The sequence below is a fragment of the Drosophila grimshawi genome, unplaced genomic scaffold (genome assembly GCF_018153295.1).
Source record: "Drosophila grimshawi isolate 15287-2541.00 unplaced genomic scaffold, ASM1815329v1 contig_311, whole genome shotgun sequence".
NCBI lineage: Eukaryota > Metazoa > Arthropoda > Insecta > Diptera > Drosophilidae > Drosophila > Drosophila grimshawi.
Window position 1 is genome coordinate 18,369,223 of NW_025063098.1, and position 16,066 is coordinate 18,385,288.

At 39.9% G+C, this 16,066-nt stretch overlaps 5 protein-coding genes across 5 annotated transcripts; 4 read left to right on the forward strand and 1 right to left on the reverse strand.

Annotated features, from left to right (window-relative positions):
- The first annotated feature begins 379 nt into the window (after positions 1-379).
- Positions 380-1,598, forward strand: LOC6567317 (keratin, type I cytoskeletal 10). The gene is made up of 2 exons (XM_001993788.2): positions 380-417; positions 483-1,598. The coding sequence occupies exons 1-2, from the start codon at positions 394-396 to the stop codon at positions 1,596-1,598; spliced, it is 1,140 nt and encodes a 379-aa protein (XP_001993824.1). The 5' UTR covers positions 380-393.
- A 1,429-nt stretch (positions 1,599-3,027) lies between these two features.
- Positions 3,028-4,726, reverse strand: LOC6567316 (mediator of RNA polymerase II transcription subunit 15). The gene is made up of 3 exons (XM_001993787.2): positions 4,655-4,726; positions 3,940-4,579; positions 3,028-3,330 (listed from the first exon to the last, which is right to left on the reverse strand). The coding sequence occupies exons 1-3, from the start codon at positions 4,667-4,669 to the stop codon at positions 3,119-3,121; spliced, it is 867 nt and encodes a 288-aa protein (XP_001993823.1). The 5' UTR covers positions 4,670-4,726; the 3' UTR covers positions 3,028-3,118.
- A 4,313-nt stretch (positions 4,727-9,039) lies between these two features.
- Positions 9,040-10,033, forward strand: LOC6567290 (keratin, type I cytoskeletal 10). The gene is made up of 2 exons (XM_001993786.2): positions 9,040-9,109; positions 9,182-10,033. The coding sequence occupies exons 1-2, from the start codon at positions 9,095-9,097 to the stop codon at positions 10,028-10,030; spliced, it is 864 nt and encodes a 287-aa protein (XP_001993822.1). The 5' UTR covers positions 9,040-9,094; the 3' UTR covers positions 10,031-10,033.
- Positions 10,034-11,272: 1,239 nt separating this feature from the next.
- Positions 11,273-13,316, forward strand: LOC6567289 (odorant receptor 82a). Its single transcript, XM_032740251.1, has 6 exons — positions 11,273-11,576; positions 11,675-11,876; positions 12,452-12,791; positions 12,859-12,963; positions 13,031-13,183; positions 13,266-13,316. Exons 1-6 carry the CDS (start codon positions 11,273-11,275, stop codon positions 13,314-13,316), a joined length of 1,155 nt encoding a protein of 384 aa, XP_032596142.1.
- An 860-nt stretch (positions 13,317-14,176) lies between these two features.
- On the forward strand, positions 14,177-15,958 carry LOC6567288 (omega-amidase NIT2). The gene is made up of 5 exons (XM_001993784.3): positions 14,177-14,311; positions 14,376-14,716; positions 14,776-14,956; positions 15,351-15,584; positions 15,652-15,958. Exons 1-5 carry the CDS (start codon positions 14,302-14,304, stop codon positions 15,747-15,749), a joined length of 864 nt encoding a protein of 287 aa, XP_001993820.1. The 5' UTR covers positions 14,177-14,301; the 3' UTR covers positions 15,750-15,958.
- The last annotated feature ends 108 nt before the right edge of the window (positions 15,959-16,066 follow it).

A 16,066-nucleotide genomic window follows, 5' to 3' on the forward strand; every position in this document is an offset into this window, starting at 1 on the left:
TTTTGGAACTGAGGGAGCATTTGATCGAACGATATGTCACATTAAAAAATTATATTTTGCATTAATGCCGTAGCGGCGTTGCGATTATAACAAAATTTGAATACCATAAGTTGACCAAGTTATATAACAGTCTACGAACGAGATGCATCTCTAATGCGATCGCTGGTATACACATAAATATTTACGAATATGGTTCCGTGATTTGGCAACAACAGACACAGGTAGGCCGATACCTGGCGACAATAGATTCGATAATTTAATACTGGCGCCCAGTTTCTTGAGATGAAATGCGATTCCCAAAGAGCCGGACTATCTTATAAAAACATAGTCAACCAGCGGTTAGGGCATCAGTTGAGTTCAAACTGCGAGAGAAGTCAACAGCGCTTTACTAAAATGAAACAATTTGCAATTCTTGTGGTAAGACTGACTGGCTGCATTGAGCCTGGAGCTTTAATAAAATGCATTTTTCCTTCCACTTGCAGTGCTTGTCGAGCGCTCTGCTCGCCGCAGCTGCTCCACAGGGGTACAAGTATCAGCAGAATCAGCCAATCATCCAAGGTGGAAATCTGCGCCCCCAGATACCGCTCTCGACCAGTGGAATATACAATGTGCCGCAGCAGGGCTACTCGCAGCCCATTCAGAATGTAGGCCTTGAGGCACCGGTTGCCTACCAACAGCCACTGCAGCAGCAGTATATCCCTCCCCCTCAGCCACAGCAGCAATATGTGCAGCCTTATCAGCAGCCCCAGCGTCCCTCGATTGTTACCAAGGATATCTACATTCACTCGGCACCCGAAGAAACAGAGGAAATTGGCGCCCAACCTCATTTGGATAACACCCCCATTCGCAAGAATTATCGCATTGTGTTCATCAAGGCGCCCACACAGAATCTGAGGCACACCGCTGCTGCTCTGAAGCGCGCCCAGGCTACCAATGAGGAGAAGACCGTCATCTATGTGCTGTCCAAGAAGCCCGACATCAACGAAATCCATCAGCATCTGCAACTCAGCCAGACTGAGCCCAAGGTCCACAAGCCCGAGGTCTATTTCATCAAGTATAAGACGACCGAAGAGGCTCAGCGTGCTCAGCAGGAGATTCAGGCCCAGTATGATGCTTTGGGCGGTGCCACTCACATCTCGGATGAGGGTGTTGCTCCCATTACCAGCTTCTCGGGTGGCTCCCTCAGCAACATTGGCAACATTGTACCACAGCATATTCAGCAGCAGGGTCAGTCCCACGGTATCAGTCAGAATGTGGGATCCTTTGGACAGGGCAACTCCTTTGGATCACAGAACGGAGGCTTCCAGGGTGGTCTGAGTGGAGGAGGTCTGAGTGGAGGAGGTCTGGGCGGAGGTCTGGGCGGCGGTCTGGGCAGCGGTCTGAGTGGAGGAGGTCTGGGCGGCGGTCTGGGCGGCGGTCTAGGCGGCGGTCTGGGCGGTGGTCTAGGCGGCGGTCTGGGCGGCGGTCTAGGCGGAGGTCTCGGTGGAGGTCTGGGTGGAGGTCTGGGCCGAGGTATCCAAACCTCATCGGTATCATCGGGTTCCAACTTTGGTGTCGTTGTGCCATCGAAGAGTTACGTGCCAGCCAAGACTAAATAAGCGATCTACATTACAGTATGCAGTAGCATATCTTCCTTTGAGTTCCAAGAATCGGCCCATAATATAGTATATTTTAATTTATTGTAAAAGCCATAATCATTTCAAAATAAATAAATATCTTATCCTCAACAAAAATCGTATCTATTTTGGCTGAACCTATTAAACATTTTTAATATATATGTGTGAATAATCCTCATATTATATATATATATTTACTATTACTATCTTTCGATATATCTATATATAGCATATATCATATAGAGCATATCTATTTATAAGCTTTTGTTATTAACACTAATTCCTGCAACTTAAAAACAAATCCCTTTGATACCGAAAAAATAACGAATTGAAGCTAAAAGCGTTAAGCGCAGCTTTTACTAATTTTTAAATCAATATTGGATACTCTTCTTAAACATAACTCATTTTGGATTTTAAATACTTGTTAGTAGTCAAAAGCTAATAAATATTATTATAGCATTTACACTTCAAACAAATGATGTTGGACATCTTAATATTTATCATTGCAACTTGCTTACAACTTTTGACAAACAATGGCCGTGATTGCCAGTTACATCTTATCCGTTAATTAACCAACTAATTTTATGTTCAATTTTTCAAATTTATTAGACATGCGAAGATGAACTTTACTAATTGCTCAATTAGATGCGTGCCAGCCAAGACTAAATAAGCGGTCTACAATCAATAACAACTTCAGCTTAAGAAACCATTAAAAACTAGGCCTTGCTAAAATTGCTGCATCAAACAATGCGTCAAACCAAATTTTCCTTTACGGACTTTTATGAATATATAGCAGAAGAGTGTTTTTTTTTTTTTTTAATATACTAACTCACAAGCATAGTTATACCTATAGTTATAACTTTCATGTAAATTGATCTATTCTGTGTGGGAATTATAAGCTGGGAACACAAAGAGCAAATTGTGGCCGATATGAGTCGGCAGTAGGTGGTCTTTCCCCATTTTCTGCCCTTCTATGATATATGCGTACTAAGATCTCATATTGAAAATAAAAACAGTTACATATATTAGCTATTATAGGCCGTATCACATAAATAATATTTATTGAAATCGGTTTCTTTTATAATATTTTATAGCGAAGCCTATAAAAACTGATCAAGCCACTTATTTGCTGCATCCATAATCATGCCTCACCACAATAGTATTATGCATATTATTATGCAAGACGAATCAATTGCTAATCGATGTGACCGGTTTGCCTCATGTGGCTAATCGATGTGGCAATTCAGAGGCACGATATTATTTTGTTTTTCACCTGTTTTGTTGTTTTTTGTTTTTGTTTTGGTGGTCGCCTTTGTGAAACTAATGTGTTAATTGGAAAAGTTGTGAAAGATCCGTTGGAAGGTCGTAGAAAGGGAGATCGTGCTGGAGGGTTAAGAAACAACATGTTTATTTAGCTATATATTATATTTACAACATTTGAGTTACTTATGCCTAAAAAACAAACAACAATGATTCTTGTGATTTCAGTCAGTATATTCTTTTCACGCACGCAAATTGGCGGGCAAATATTTGCTGGAAATGGCACTCGTGAGGCTTCCAAGGCCATTAATAGCACCTATACCCCCATTGGCATTGCCTCCACTTAAACCAGCTCCAATTCCACGCTGATTGTCCAACGATCCAATCACCGATGTGACCGGAGCGACACCTTCATCGGAGACCTGTGTGGTGCCACCAAGCTGATCGTATTGAGCTAAAAGTTAAGTTAATTTGAATAAAAAAAATATATATATAAAATTAAAAATTAAAAAAAAAACATAATTATGTAACTTAATCAAAAAGCTTAACATTGCTATAGAAATATATACATTGATATATAAATATTTAAAACAGTTCTCTATAGAAGATCTGTTGGGGCAGCTAAAGAACGAGGATGTCTGAACTGAGTGCTATTTATAGTAGCCAGTACTGTTTAAAAGTTAGGCTAATAGTTTTAAAGTGTTGTTATAATAATTATAATATCAGTAGTTGACAAGACAGCCCTAACAACAAGAATAAATCTTTGGTAATTTTATAGACACGTGTTACTTATAGTCAGTGGTATTCAAGATTTTGTGGCTTACGCACCAAATTCTAACTTTTTTTTTGCTGCCTTAGAGAAATCATTCAGATGAAGAGTTGTTAAATAGAAAACCCAAAGGTTAACTGGTGATTGAATGACTAAGCCATACAGGTTGGCCTTTACCACTGAAATGCTGGGCAAAATCTCCAACTCAAGTGGTAGTAAACGTGTTGACAAATACGCAAAGCCAAGGTCTTGGCCATAACTAAGCATATTATTCGTTCCGTGATGGGCTCTTACCTTGTATTGTGCGCTGCGCATGAGCTGCTTCCTCCTGCGTCTTGTACTTGATGAAGAAGACCTCCGGTTTGCTGATGGGCTTGGGTGCCTCCTCAATAGCCGTTTGCAGATCGAGTGGATCTGGCTTTTTGGTCAGCACATAGATGATGGTCTTCTCCTCAATGGGCGCCTGTTTGACACGTAGCGTTGCCTTGCTGACACTGGGAGTGGGCGCCTTAATAAACACAATGCGATAATGTTTGCGTGGTGGCCCAACTGGCACAGCGGGTTGTGGATGACGATCCTCTGGCTCATCTGCTGGCGGCACATGCACATAGATATCCTTGGAGACAACTGGAGCTTGACCATGATTATATGTTTGCGGTTGATTGTAGGCATAGTTGGAGAACTGCTGTTGCTGTTGCTGTTGCGGCTGCTGGAAGATTTGCTGTTGTTGTGGTTGTTGGTTGAAAATCTGCTGCAGCTTGGGCGCCTGCAGAGCCTGCTGCACAATTCGCTGCTCATCGATGCTGGCCGGCTGCTGCTGGAAGCTGGATGTACCAGCAGATATGAGTGGGATGCCCGGCAGCTGTAGATTGCCACCGTTCTGGTAATTATATCCTTGTGGCATCGCCAACGCCATGCAAAACAGGCACGTAACCTAACAAGAAATTACATGGTATAAATTACACAACTGGCTGGGAGAGAAAAGTATCAACAACAACTGTCAGCTTACAATAAACGCGCGCATTTCCGTTTAATTAATACGAAATGTGACTAGTAAAATATACAAGATACACGCAGCACCGGTGCGCTTGGCAAACAGAAACCAACTAAATGCTAATCAGTGCCCGGGCGAGACTTATAAGGCGCGGACTTGAATATGTCGATCACGAAAAAGCAGAAATGATGCCGCTGATGCTGCAAAAGAAGAAGATGATGATGATGATGATGACGATGATGAGGAGACACACAGAGTTCAAATGAAACTGAAACTGAAAACAAAAACATCAAACGCACGAAGAGTGAGGGCCAAAAGCAATGCTTACAAGCGCCGGCAAACCCGATTTGTTTGTATACCCTTTGCAAATAGGTAAACATAAGCTATTTTGATTGTGCATATTTTGTTTTTATTTTTATTTGTATTTTCATCAAAAAACCGATAGCTGAAGATCCATCCATGAAAATCCATAGAAATTGAATGTTGATTAGTAGATATGCATTAAACAACTAACTTTGTTGAACGCAAATATCGATAAATATCGATAAAGCTTCGCATATAAGGAGCATTTAAAGAATGTTCAAATCTTAAAAATTGTGCTTACAAATTTAAAGTTAATCAGGGAATAGAAAGCTCGACTCAAGACCTTTTTCTATTGGAATGGTATATTGCTTAAATTATTGTTACATGAATATATATTATATAATAAAGTATTCGGGCAATGCTTAGGGCATCTTCTAGCCGGTCAAATTTGCCTCGAGCACTTAGGCTTGTATTTCTTTTTGAACAACCTTGAGATGATGTCTGTAGTGGTTAGACACTCACACTCTCCACACACGCAAACTTCCATTCAAACACTCAGGTAGAAAATGCCTGCGTCATATGAGCAGACAATTATTTGGGGCTTAACGTTAGTTTGCCACCAGTTCGCCGGAAGTCATATGTGAATTAACATATCTATTGTTTTGGGGCAACAATTTCACTGAAGAGTATTGGGGATCTGTGAGTTATGTTGCGTTGTGACCCGCATCATGGTGGTATTCATAATTGGCGTGCGTTTTTCAATAATTAAACATAACTTGCACAAATCTGCGCAAAATTGTCATTAGTGACGCGCCAAATTGCACAGCCTTTGGCCATTTTGATAAATCGCTTTTGATGGTCATAATAGCCTGACCCAGTTATAGAAGCCCCTAGTTCAGTTTTGCAGATCTCTTGCAATTTTAATTGGACTATACACGGCTATACGATACTGTCAGCTTACATAATGCACCGGGGGCCATGTGCTCTGCTCTGTGTGTGTGTGTGATATTATCATTATTCGTTTGCTTTTCAAAATAGCCAACGAATACATCCGTTTTTTATGTAATTTTCTGGTGAATCGACAAGAAAAAACATTAAAGGGGGGAGACCCACTAAAAAAATACTTGAAGTACTCGCACAGCCAAAAGTATAATTTCACTGAGTCTCAATTTAACCTTTTTCCATCTCCTATCAATTAGTTTAATGAAAGGTTGCTTTATTGCTCAATTATTTATTTAACTGCTCGGCGATAACAATTAACCCTGATTTGTACATAAGAAAATAATAATTATTTATTTATTCAATTTTTATTATATTCATTAAAGTTTTCAATTTATATACTATTTTACCTTTAGATAACATTTTTTTTTCTTCCCTACAAAAATTAAGACTGTTTAAGATTTTTGAATAAAATCATTAATTTAAAAAACGATGTCCGAATTTGAAATATGAACATATAATTTCAAATAAATTCAATGCTATACAAAGCTAATATTGGTAATTTGAGAAACCCCATTGAGCTGAGCACTTATTCTTAACATTTGTTTAGTATGTTTTTAATAACCATCAATAAATTAATTTAGATATTTTTTGTTGTATAAAAATCAATCAATGTCCATCAGTGACTATGGAAATTTGGGTCATACCTTTTTGTGCGGAGATAGCCAGATGAATGATGACGATGATATTTTGATATACGAGTGAAGATTAATCAAAATCCAACAAATGCTAACCAACTCAACTCGAATTTATTGTAAATTATATTTTTATATTATTTTTATATATTTTTAATTTCACGCAACGCTGATTGTTATATAAGCAATGCGAGAGGTAGGCGTTACAATGGCAGCAGCAGCATTTCCAGGTTGATGTAACGCCTCATTCTTTTGTATATTGTAATCTCTGTGTGTTTTGTCTATAGTGTTGTGCAATGCCATTAACGGTATATTAGCGTATTATTGTTTCATGAAATATAACTTTGAATGCATACACCCACCGAGTCATAAGTGCGATGAAATTATTTTATTTTCACATCTGCAAACCTCATCATTTTCACTTTTGAGACGATGGCGTGTTGAGGAAATTAACATGGTCAAGGCTATTGGCGCCAATACTAAACAATTACCAACAAAAAGCTTAATATAAAAGACAAATTAAATCATTAAAATATTATGCATGAAATTTATGGATATATATATATGAATATATATAATATCAGAAGCATAAAATGTCGACGAAAGGTGTTTAAAAATGATGACTAATTAAATAGCCTTATTTAGCTTATAAACAGCCATAAGTATTGCATAATGTGATATAAATATGAAAAATTGAATTGCATTCAAATTAATCAAAGGTCAGAAACGGTTTTCTCCATTTATATCAGACTGTTTACCAGCCGGTTATAAATGAATACATGAGCTTAAAGTTATCATTGTCAACGTTTTGGTTTCGATATCGAATAACGGGAGCTGACAAAGCTTTTAGACAAGCCGAAAAGCTTTGCAAGAGATTAAATGGTTTCAATGCTTTTCAGTTAAATACAACTGAAGTGCATATTGTTATTTCATATTTTATATTTGTATTTAATTATTTTATTTATTTTTTTAATAATAATTTTTAAAGCCTCTCAAAAACTGATGATTTTCCCAGAAGTTGAGCATGTCAAGAGCAATGATATTGTGCAATAGCAACCATTTCAACTTCAACTTGTGGTCTTGGCCCCGACCCTTGGGTTTTGGAGCCCGTTAATGAAGAGCGTATAGCATTGCATGTTCATTATCTTGGGTTACCAAAAGCCCTACCCCTGCCCCTAGCCTTACCACAACCACTCCTAGCACGAGCTCGTCTCAAGTAAACGGCTCATTACACCGACCGCAAATAGTTGAATGGGCGTCACGTTTAAGCCAAACAATTGCCGCAGAGTCTCGTACACAATATGTATTGACAAAGGTCTTTGTCGAAATAATCAAAAGTAAATTAATCTTAGGCAGCTTGGACAAACCGTTGTTGAACAGCCATTGTAGATATTGGCCCCTCAATGATAAATGGGCATCATTGCAGTTGGTAGTGAAGAAGCGATCAGCTCTCACCGCACACGGACAACACATGCAAATTTTCGGACACTCGACGGGCCATTAATTAAACCAGAAAATACATGTGACTAGAGCTTAAGAGATTGGTCTTAGCATGGAAAATGTGAAGGCAATTTCTTAGTTGTAACTCATACTAAAATTGATTAGGTGTTTATGTAATTCTTCTTTTAATAACATTTAATCGACGCGTGTTGATGCATGCCCCAAAGGGCCAAACAACCACATAATGGCAGCTGATCGGGGGAGATCTTGGCTCAGTTGGTTTGTGAAGTTTGGACTGTTGCAAACAATTAAGCGTTACACTTAAAAAAAATGTTAAAAATTGTTATACGTTTTTTTTTAATCCTATTAACTAACTTTTTCTTTTCGAACAAGAGTTTTTACTTTTATGAAATGTATTCGGAAACTTGGAAAATAATATCATTAAGTACAACTGTAGAATTCGCAAAGAAATCCGAAGATGGAAGATTATATGTAAATGGAAGTTTATGTGTAACTAAAAATGTATTATTTTGATATGGTGTTAAATAAAATAAACTAGGGCATATTTTTCTGCTGAGTGTACAACAAAGTAGCCAAAAAGACCGAAAGCCAAAAAAGCTTTGCCAGCTAGGGGGAATCACGCTAATTGGCCATGTATTTCCAGCAACTACAAGCAAGTCGCCGCATTTAATGAGAGTTTTTGAAAAGCAAAAATGATGACGAAGGCGATGATGATTTTGATGGACAACTGGGCGACTCACTGACTGACTGACTGACAAATCGCAGACCCGCAGCATGGAAGATATGAGACGAAAGCAGAGTGAAACAGAAATAATGAACATGCAACAACAACAATAACCAAAGAAACAAAAATTTTTTAAAAAAATGAAAACTATTTTGTTTGGCTATGTGGCGTCTCTCTCTCTGTGTGTGGATCATTGCTGAACTTCACTTATTAAGTTGTCGAATGCTGCCAGTATAAAAGCCTGACGAAGATCACCAAAGTCATACAGTTCACAGCGAACAGCCAAGTTACCCAAACCAACTAGTCTCCAGTCAAGCTCAACCAAGTTCAGAAATGCGTGGTTTCATTGTAAGGATGAGGAGTGAAGCTATCAATGCTAACTCTAAGCCTAATTAATAATTCTCCACTCTCCCATCGTAGGTTTTGTGTTTGGCCGCCGTGGCGTTAGCTGCTCCTCAGGGCTACAACTACAACAATCCTGGCTCAGCGGTTGCTGGTGGATTTAGCACAGCCAGCGGTAGTGGCGCTGCCTTCTTCCAGGGTGGTCAGCAGCAGCATGCGGTGGCACAGCAGCACTTCCAGCAGCAGCCGGCCTTCGCCCAGCAACAGGTCGGTGGCCACAGCTATCAGCAGCATGGGCAACAGCAGCAGGCCATTGTCTCCAAGCGTTTCTTCATTCACTCCGCACCCGAGGAATCTGATGACCAGTTCAGTGAGCGACACATCACTGTCGGTGTGCCCAAGCGCAACTACAATGTGGTGTTCATCAAGTCGCCACAGCGCTCCAACAAGAAGACTTCCATCAAGATCAGCCCAGCTGTCAACGAGGATAAGACCGTCATCTATGTGCTGAGCAAGAAGACCGATAGCTCCGATGTCCATGCCGAGGTTGTTGAACAGGCCAGCTCCACCAGCAAGCCCGAGGTCTTCTTCATCAAGTACAAGACCAACGAGGAGGCCCAGCATGCCCAGCAACAGATCCAGGCTCAATACGACTCCCTGGGCGGCACCAGCCAGCTCACCGATGAGGGTGTCGCTCCCGTTACCTCTGTCATTGGTGCTCTTGGTGGCGGTGATGCTGGCTCTGCTGTCGGAGGCACTGGCTTTGGATCTTCTGGCAGTTATTCCAGCTCCCACCAGGGCGGTGGTATCTCTGGCGGCGCTATCTCTGGCGGCGCTATCTCTGGCGGCGGTATCTCTGGCGGCGGTATCTCTGGACACGGTGTCTCTGGACACACAGGCAATGCTTACCTGCCACCCAATTTCTAAACAGTTGAGCTAAACTGTATCAATCAGAATACCTCATTTCTCAATAATTGTTTGTTAATAAATTTGATTTGTTGTTAAAAATAACATTTGCTTTCTTTACTCAAATTGGGAAACATCCTCAGCTTAATACATCAACGAATATTTAATAATAAGATTAATCACATTTTTGCTGATTCCATTTTTTAAAATTATAATTAATGCATTTCGGAGATTATCCGCATCTCCAGCTCCGGTATATTAATTAAGTCTTCAAGTTGCTGTTTGAGGTCATGGATAGATCGTCCCAAATGAAATCTTAAAACCTTCGGTGAACGTTAGCAAAAGACATACAAAAAATTGTTTTACTTTCTCAGTCAGCAAAAAAATGTATTTATACAAAGAAGATGGAAAGAAGATTAAATGGCTGTTTTTGGTATGGTGCAGATGGAATACACTATCCAAAAATAGAAAAAATCACTCAAAGTGCCTTTAATCAAACAAAATAGGATAATTTGAAATTATATGTAAATTTCAATAAATAATCATGTTCCGAATCAGTTTCTCCGTTATTGTAAGATTTTCCTTAAATGTTTCTAAATTTTATACTATATTCGAAGAAAAAGGACAACAAAAAAACACAGTTGATATTTGCCTTATTAGCTTCAGTCTGATTCACTTCTTCAATAAATGTACTTTATGGTAGTTTTGCCTTCAGATCTTGACAAGATCCATGACAAAAGTGCAATACCTATCTTAAAGGTATAGCCACAAAAGTGAGTGCGTAAAAATAACAAAATATAATTGAAAGATAAAGAAAAGTTTTTGCGTGTTTATTCCGCCTTTTTTTTGTGGTATGGCGAGAGAGACGAGTACATTGATTAGGGTTTGATTGCGCACAGTGCGAAGCATTTATGAAAAAGTTATATAAAAAGTGAATTTGTATTTAACCGCTTTTGCAGACAATATGATTTGAAAGCTTTCGCTTTAAAGCAATTGGAATGGTGGTGCCCGGGGTGGGGCGAAGTTGCCGCTGTCGGCCAATTAGTGTCAGCCATGATAATTTATGATGTCAACATTTCAACGAGAGCGTCCTGGCAATCACAGTTATTAGCTGTAAATAAGTCAAGAGCTACCGCAAACAATGTCAACAATGTACAATTAATTACAAACAAGCGCCAATTAAAATGCGAGCCGATATTAATATAAGGCAGCAACTGCAGAACCAATCCCCACTGAGTACTTCATCAATCGACTGGTCAAGTCATGTCACGTCTATTCCAATTGCAAGAGAACTGTCTGCGCCTGATGGGCCACAACATTGAGAGTTCCGGCGATGGATTTAAACATTTGAGCCTGAAGCATATTGCGTCTCTGCTCTTTGTGATATCGGCTGTGTATCCGCTACTTTATTATGTCATTTATAATCGGGATGACATGGAGCTGATTACGGCCGGTCTGAGTGTCGTGTTCACCAACTTGCTGACTGTCATCAAGATTTCGACGTTTCTTGTCTACAAGCAAAACTTTTGGCAAATGCTGCACAGCTTCAGGCAACTCTATTTGAAATGTAAATCCCGATTAATTTATGCGCTATCACTTTGGCCAACGCATTTAATCAAGAAAATCAATAATAACAAAAAAAAAAAAACGTCCAACTCTTGACAGCCCATCAAAAGGTGGCAGAAGAAGATGGAGATGATACCGCCTACTTGGTGCAGGCCAATAAATTGGCCACAAATCTCGGCCGGGCTTATTGCATTTCATGCGGCTTCACCGGTCTCTACTTTATGCTCGGACCCATCGTCAAGATTATCAGCAGCAGTTGGCGTGGAGTGGTCTACGCTAGAGAGCTGCCAATGCCCATGAAGTAAGCATACTTTTGCCAGCTATTTTATTTATACATCTAGCATTAAAGAGCAGAAACAGCGTGTCGAATCTCTATCTGAAACTGTGTAGGCAATTGGGACAATAGTTCTGCAAAATCCTCCACTCTAGTGTTAATTACACAGTTGACTAAATATGATTTAGTCTTATAAGAATAGAAAATACTGTTAGCTGATTTTTCTGGTTCGCTGGGCTTATACAGACGCTATTTTGACATGACATCAGAATTCATTTGGTAACTTGAGTTGAGCAGAAATATCTATTTTTGCTGACTTAACATTTTTAGCAATAATCAGAAATCAGCCACATGGCAAGTAGCCTTCCCAGCCAGACTTCTGATGAAAAGGCGACAGACAGTCTTCCCATATATCCTTTAAAATTGTCTATCAATTCTCAGCAGGAGTCGATGTTTTTCTCGGCAAAATAGTCACTAAACCCAAAGTTGAACTCTTCGCGTCTCTCAGTACTCATACCAACTTTACAGAAATGCAATAAGTTGACCTTAATTTAACTTCCGCATTTTCTTTACCGTCCTTTCGACCTTTTTTTGCCTTTCAGATTTCCCTTCAATGATGTGAACACTCCCGGCTATGAGGTTGGCTTTATTTATACGATGTTTGTAACGATTGTTGTGGTCCTCTACGCCTCGGCAGTTGACGGTCTCTTTATATCTTTTGCCATTAATCTGCGAGCGCATTTCCAGACGCTGCAGCAGGAAATTCGTGAATTGACCTTTGACCAGGCGGGACATCAACAACAACTGGTCAAAGCGGTGGATTACCATGTGCACATTCTCAGTTTGTCCAAGCGGCTAAGAGTCATCTACACTCCAATTGTATTTGGACAGTTCTTCATTACCTCACTGCAGGTGGGCGTTATCATCTATCAGATTGTAACGGTGTGTATTTGAAGAGTATATGTATTTATTGGCTATGGTTAGTATCTTATATATTATCTAATTGCAGCACATGAACTCAATTATGGCGTTGCTCGTTTACTTATCATTTTTGTTTTCCATAATGTTGCAACTGTTTATGTACTGCTATGGAGGCGAAATCATCAAAGTTGAGGCAAGCTAAAGCCTTGCTCTTATTTACACTTTACTTATCCAATTATATATTCTGCATATTTAATTAGAGTTTGCAGGTTGGCATTGCTGTCCAAACATGCAACTGGCATTTGGCTGCACCCAAGCAGCGGCGTTCTCTGGTTTTCATTATGCATCGTTCCCAGCGGCAGATGCTCATCAAGGCAGGCTTCTATGAAGCTTCATTGGCCAATTTTCTATCGGTAATTAATTGATTGATTGATTGACTGATTGAACTACTGTTGGCGTATCGACAAATGCAACTTTGAATTGATTTTTTTTCAGATCTGTCGTGCTGCAATGTCGTTTATAACACTTATTCAGTCTATTGAGTAAAATGACCTCCCAACTAGAAACAAGAGTAGCGTAATAATTAATTTCACTTTTCAGTAGCAATATAGTTTGTGGCTTAGTATTGAATAATGGATTTATACTTGGAATACAATTTGTGGCTTTGTCATGACTAATCGAGTTACATATGTAGTTTATATATATATATAAATATATTTTATTAGATAATAGAACTATTTTTTTCAGAGCACAGCAGTAAAATACCTTATTTCATTATAGAAGGTTTTAATATTCTAGAAACTTTGAAATTATTATACCCTGAACCCATTAAAAAATGTATAATGAAGGAAGCATGTACGATCCCATAAAGCATATATATATTCTTGATCAGGATCAACAGCCGAGTCGATCTAGTCATATCAGCAAACACTTTGAATCTTCGAGTTGATCTCTCTTGTTTTTTGTTGAAATATGTTTGAATATCATAGTAACGATTAATACTTAAGTATCGCTTTTTGTGTTCTCTTTTTGAATGGATTTCTCCTAAACTAAATTGCTTTCAATTCTTCAACATAATAAAGATAATCCATAATTAGAAATTGCGTTTGACTCTTCATTTTGCCCCGTTATTTACAACACTTTTAAAATAATTTATTTCAGAGTAATAATATCAATTCTAACAAATATTCTTAATCAAGGCTACTAAATTATTTCAAGTACAAGTGTAGGTTAAACCGCGTATAACAATTATCTCTGGGGAAGCCTGAGTATATTTTCATATATTGATTACGTATTTATTTATATTGATAACATGGGGCATTGAATTGCATCACATAATAATAAACAAAATCGTTAAATTGGAAAATAATAATAAACCGCAAGGGAATTGATTCGCTGATTGGCCGTTGGATGCACTGGAAAATCCAGCTATAAAATTGAAAAACGCCCGAGCAAAGCTGTCAGTTGCTAATAAGCTTAAGATGCGACTGCAATCTCCGATCTTTCTCTCTGTATTTATCTGGGGTACACAATGAGCAACAGTAAGTATAATGCTGAACATTATCCGTTGTACCGTTAATTAACCCCTTTTTGGCATTTGTGCAGAGCTGACGCTGGGTCTGCTGCAGCTGCCCGTGGGCGGAGATGTGGCAGAGAATGTGCGGCAAGCGGTGCTGGGCATTACGCGACTGAAAGCTGCAAATCCGCAACTCCAGTTGGCCATTTTGCCGGAGAGTTTCAACGGGCCGTATGGCGTCGAGCACTTTGGCCAGCACGCAGAGCGTGTGCCGGACGGGCCCACATGCCAGGAGCTGTCAAGACTAGCCCAACAGCTGGGCATCTACATCATTGGGGGCAGCATAATTGAGCGGGATGCGGGGGATAAGCTTTATAATACTTGCACAGTATGGTCGCCCAGTGGCCAGCTAATTGGCAGACATCGCAAGGTAAGTGCCTCGAATATAATTAAGTAGCTCGTCGCATGACCCCGCCGCTGGTCGAGCAGATCCATCTTTTCAGCGTCGACATTGAGCCCGCACAGGGCGGTGGTGTGCAATTTGACGAGGGAGCTGCTTTGACGGCGGGCAGTGAGCTGACAGTGGTGCAAATTGGCCCACACAAAGTCGGCATTGGTATCTGCCACGACAAGCGATTCGAGGAGCTGGCGCGCATCTATCGCAACATGGGTAAGTGACATGGGTAAGTCGCCCCTGGTCCCAGTTGCTCAAGCTCTTAATACCCTATGAGGGAGGGGACAAAGCATGTTTCTGATATATATACCTTGACCCGAACGATGGACTGCTTTAATATGCCTTGTTCGCCCATCTTTGTTTTTCAATGAAGCAAATCTTTTAGTTGTTCAAAAAAGTGGTGCATTATTTGTAGTTTCGCTGTAAGTAGAACCAGATATGTATATCACATAGGTCCAAAGATGACTTCTTGCATGATTCCTCAGCTATTGCATTGGTCATTATGGTAAAGTTTTGTTTGCACATAGCGGTTTCTAAGTAAAGGGTATGTTTAGTTCACCCACTCTCAACTAGCCAGCTTACAGCTTATTTATTTTCTGCTTCGTCTTAGGCTGCTCCATGTTGGTGTATCCGTCGGCCTTCTGCATCTGCCAGGGTCCCATGCACTGGGAGCTGCTGCAACGGGCCCGTGCGACGGACAATCAGCTGTTTGTGGTCACCTGTTCACCTGCCCGCAATAACATGTCCGGCTATGTGGCCTACGGCCACTCCATGATTGTCGATCCCTGGGCACGTGTGCAGCGAGAGGCGGGCGAGGGACGTGAGCTCATAGTGGAGCAGATTGGTAAGTTGGCTTGTGTTGAGTAAATATTCAACAGCTGCCCATTTAACTTTGCTCTGCTCACTGACAGACTTCAATATGGTGGACGAGGTTCGCCGCCAGATTCCCATCTATAAGCAGCGACGCACCGATGTCTATGAGCTGGCCAAAGCGAACACTTCAGATTGAAACTGGGCTGCGGCTACAAAATGAACAACAACTCTTAATTAAAATGCAACAAGTGGCAATGCTTGACTAGCTGCTGCCCTGTTCAGTCAGCTCTAAAGTTGATTTGTAGTAATGTTTTTCCAGTAAATTTTTATATCGATTCTCGCAGTTTAAATAAACTAACCAAGAAGAAAGAACATAATAAACTGACTCAAATTTATACACTCCTACAAGCCTATACAGACAACTACATAATTCCAGGGTATTATTAAGTTAAATGAGCAGCGGGAGAGCAATTCACTGATACGACTTGAGCATTCTTATCGGCCCAAGTCGAA